The 4684-nt window shown below is 29.2% G+C and overlaps 1 protein-coding gene across 1 annotated transcript; it reads left to right on the top strand.

The window, feature by feature from the left end:
- Nucleotides 1-2338: 2338 nt before the first annotated feature.
- Nucleotides 2339-3594, top strand: LOC137810680 (metalloendoproteinase 5-MMP). The gene has a single exon (XM_068612066.2). The coding sequence runs from the start codon at nucleotides 2432-2434 to the stop codon at nucleotides 3473-3475; it is 1044 nt and encodes a 347-aa protein (XP_068468167.1). The 5' UTR covers nucleotides 2339-2431; the 3' UTR covers nucleotides 3476-3594.
- The last annotated feature ends 1090 nt before the right edge of the window (nucleotides 3595-4684 follow it).

Below are 4684 nucleotides of genomic sequence, written 5' to 3' on the forward strand. Positions count from 1 at the left end.
AATGTAAATGTGAAATTCGAAAAGTGCAGATTTGTACATGTGAAAATTTCAGTGTTGTTTTCATCAAATGATTAAATGAACACAAATGAAAGAAAACTTGTCATTATAAAATTATAATAATGTTCATATCTCATAGGTATGATAAAATTATAATAATGTTCATATCTCATAGGTATGATGTAACATAATGTTTCAAAAAAAATCAAATATTTTCTTGTACACCACGTTAGTAGTTGAAGTAGTTGCATTTCCATCTTCATCCAAAATCAATATTTTCAACACTTAGATTTCACTCTAGAAACAACAACATATAGTTGGCTATGTGTGTACTAGACGTGAAAGATAAAGACCAACTTTAGAAAGTGTTTGACACTTTTATTTATCGTCATAGCAAAGCGCAAATGTATTGGGAAATGTCTTTTTTGAAACTTAAAAGACAATCTTGAATATGAAGGACCAAGTCCATTCTAGGTACGAAATCTTTTATTACCAATGTTTTTTTTTCTATAATCAGAGTAGCATAAACATTCTTCCCAAGATCATTGACTTCCCAAGATCATTAACTTGTAACTTTGTTTCATTACATAGTTCATTTGCTTGATCAATGTTTCTTAAAGATATTATCAGTACACCAACTTTCATAAATATTATGACAATTTTTAATAACCATCATATTAAAATTGTCATCACATATATAATATTAATTTAACACCATGATTAAAAATTCATGAACATCTTGTCACTCTTATATAAATCAATCAGCTTAAATATCTTGATATTTATCAAATTGTCAAAATGTGGATGAAGTTAAATAACTAATTTATTCTCCTACTAAAATTAAAGATAATTTCATTGAATGTATTATTCATTTGTTCTACACATTCAGTTATATATAGAACTCACTTTCAAAGTACCATCACCAAAAACCTGGCTTGGAAGCTTGCGCACTATTCACATGCAGTTCCACTACAGATTGTCGAATAAAAGACAAACCGAAATAATGCACAAAAAATTGTACAATTATAATGTGGATAGAAATCTTGAAAACCCTACCATGTACCCTTACTAAAACCAACACATGCGTTTGGTTGGTAAAAGTCATCATCATGTCCAGTAATTGTTTAGAAAATTATAACTTAACAACTAGAAACCAGTTGATAATAAGTGAGAAAAAAAATTAATTAAAAATACATAATAACAAGTTATATATTATTTTGACATCATTTTTTCATTGTTTCAAATTACATCTTTTTAAAAAAATAGAAGTTATGAAATGTAAAAAGATATTTATCATTTGAAGACATGTAATTTGATGTAAATATGAAAAATTATAGGTTAACACTAATGTTGACAACTATTTTAATAATATAATAATAAATATTTGTATTTTAAATTAAAAAATAAAAAAAAGTTAATTAAAATATTATTTAAAATTGTAAAGGAGTCGTATTTTGCTTTATGACTGTCAAGGAATCCGTGCTCTGTAAGTATGTTAGTATTTTAGTTACTTTTTCTTGTTTAAAAGTATGGCTCCAAAATCAAGAGGATGTTTGATCTCGCCCAATCAAATCGGACACATGATTAAAAGATTATGATGTTTATAATTTTTTTTTCATTTTCCATCTATTTATTTTACTCCAATCGACCTAATTCTTCTTCATTCCTTCACATACACTCCTTAATCTAAACAAAACTAAGTATTAATAATAAATATTATTCAATTAGTAAAATAAATATAAATAAACTTTTAAAATAAAATTGTAATATTATTAGTTTTTAAGTAAGAGTATAAAAAAAGTTAGAATATCATTATCCATAAAATTAATATTAAGATAAAATAATAATTTATATAATTGTAAAATAAATAAAAGAATAAAATATTATAAAGCATACAACCCTAAATTAGATACATATATCTACTTCACATCTTAATAAATTAATATTTTAATAATTTTATTTTATTTCATTTTTAACTTTACAACTTGTTAAATGAATGTTTTGTTTGGAGAACGTCAAATCTCATTTTTGTTATGAAAAATATACATTGATAAGTTTAAAAATAAATAAATTTATAATAAAAAAAATAAATTGATAATTAAATATATAAAAGATATTAAAATAATAATATGGAGAATTATAATATATAAAAAAATTAGGATTTTTAATTACTCTATAAGTTAAGAAGTGGGTTTTAAGTCTAACTCAACCTTATCAAATCAGTTCAATAAAATGAGATTTGCACTAACTTATATACTATGAAAATCTCTTCATCTAATCTCTAATCAATGGATCTCCAACACTGTATAAAAAAATATAGAATTAGCAACCTCAACTTCAAATATCGAATTAGCAACCTCAACTTCTTTTATGTTATTCCTCAACTCTCCCTTACAGACTCAAGCTCTACTGCATCTATTGAGAATCTAAATGTATGAAGATGAAATCAAACCTTTCTGCTTTCCTATTGTTGTTCCTTCTCCTAGTCGGCCAATCCCTTTGCGCCAAGGCTGGTTTTCCTCCTCTTAAAAACTCCATGCTGAAGTGGCTAAAAAGGGGGAAAAAACCACCCAAGCCAGAATGGGATAGTGAAATCTATGACTTTCTCAGACAAAAGTCTTCTCCTCCACAACAAAACCAACCAACGAAAGGCTTGTCTCGAATCAAAGACTACTTTTCTAACTTTGGCTACCTTCAATCCTCTGGGCCATTCGACGATTATTGGGACCTCCAAACAGTATCAGCCATCAAGACCTTCCAACGCTCTTTCCATCTCCAAGTTACCGGCACCGTAAACAACCAGACCATTCAACTAATCTCGCGACCACGATGCGCTGTCCCCGACATGGATTTTAACTACAACTTCACCGACAACGTCTCGTGGCCCAAAGCCGGTCCCCAGTGGTTCCAAAAGAGAAACCTCACCTACGGTTTTCTTCCGGCAAGTGAAATCCCAGCCAACGCCACGAAAGTTTTCAGAGATGCATTCGCGCGGTGGGTGAATGCCACAGGGTTTTTTAACCTCACGGAGACAACCTACGATGACGCGGACATTAAGGTAGGATTCTACACTTTCACTGAAGGCGTTGATGACGACTTGTTTGGCTTAAGCTTTATAAGGGAGAAACCTCCGTCTAACAAGAAGACAGCGGAGATACGTCTGAACGGGAACATGTACTGGGCGCTGCCCAGTGAAAATGATAGCTTGTCTTGGGAGGATGGAATTCTGGACTTGGAGAGTGTGGCGATACACGAGATAGGACATTTACTTGGACTTGACCACTCTTTCATGAATGAGTCTGTTATGTACCCTTACGTATTGTCATCACAGCAACGAAAGATAGAACTCTCCAATTCTGACAAGAACAACATTCTGCAACAACATAGTGGTGCCAAGTCTGGTTATTGTGGAAGTTGGGAAGTGCTAGTAATTACCACCTTGTCTCTGGGATTTGGTTATATGGTGCTTCTAGCTTGATTGTGGATTTAGGAGCTTATTGGGAATAATAATATGTTATGAGATTAGTTAATGGTTGTTACCGCAAATGTGTTCGGAGAATGATGTAGTGAAAATTTCGAAATTATTTCACAATTCAATTTTCCATTCATACACATACAGTAGAATTACATATAGGTTAAAGACGAATGTAACTCACTCTGTCTCGTCGTTTAATTTGATATTTCAAGTTAGAAACAATTAGTATTATATTTAGTTGCTTTGAGAAATATATAGATGTCACTCTAAAACATTAGAGTGGGTGATGGGGAATTTTTCAAGAGTATTAATTACTTACAAAATCTTCTTTTAGTTAAATATACATTTACTCGTAACTAAACCAATTTATATCAATAATGTAATAAACTTGATTTTTGTTTTATTAAAACAACTTATATAATCAATTTTTTAAAAATATATTTTTTTAACGAAAAATTTAATGAAAAGAATATTAAAAACACTAAAAAAAATTTGTTATTATCTACTAATAATTACTTATTGCATATTTGGATTCATAGATAAATTAAGACTTACATACGAATTTTACTTAAAAATTATTATGCATAAAATGGAGTTACTTACGAATTTTATCTTATATAATAGTGAAACAATTTGGCAGAAAAAATTTATAAATAAAATTCATAAAAAACTATTACCTGCGGACATATTCGTATTTAGTATCCATAAATAATAATTTTCCCTCAAAATTTACAAAAAATTGCATACGAATTTTTACGTATGAATTTTATCTATGGAGATTACCAACAAATTTATCTATAAATAATTACTTGCGAATTTAAATTTGTAAATAATTTCCTACAAAAAATACCTACATATATTAATATTATTATTAGTATTATTTATAGATATTATCTATGGATTTATATTCATATATAATTACTTACGAATTTAAATACGTTTTTTTTATCAACAATGAATAAATAAATTAAGGGGACATTTCAGGGGTGTCTCAACCCTTTTACAACCAAACACTCAAAGCCTAGATCTTTGGTACTTGCTTTGAGAAAGACCAGAATTGCCTTGAATTAAAACTCAAGGAAACTCAAGGCAGCAAGCTATACATTCAATTACAGAGCCAAAAACAAAGAAAAACCAAAACCAGCAGGTACCATAATTCAGATTCTACATCTCAAAACCTTTTTGCATCCCTTGTGGGTTTACAAAAAGAAG

The sequence above is a fragment of the Phaseolus vulgaris genome, chromosome 2 (assembly GCF_051622355.1).
Source record: "Phaseolus vulgaris cultivar YP4 chromosome 2, ASM5162235v1, whole genome shotgun sequence".
Classification (NCBI taxonomy): Eukaryota; Viridiplantae; Streptophyta; class Magnoliopsida; order Fabales; family Fabaceae; genus Phaseolus; species Phaseolus vulgaris.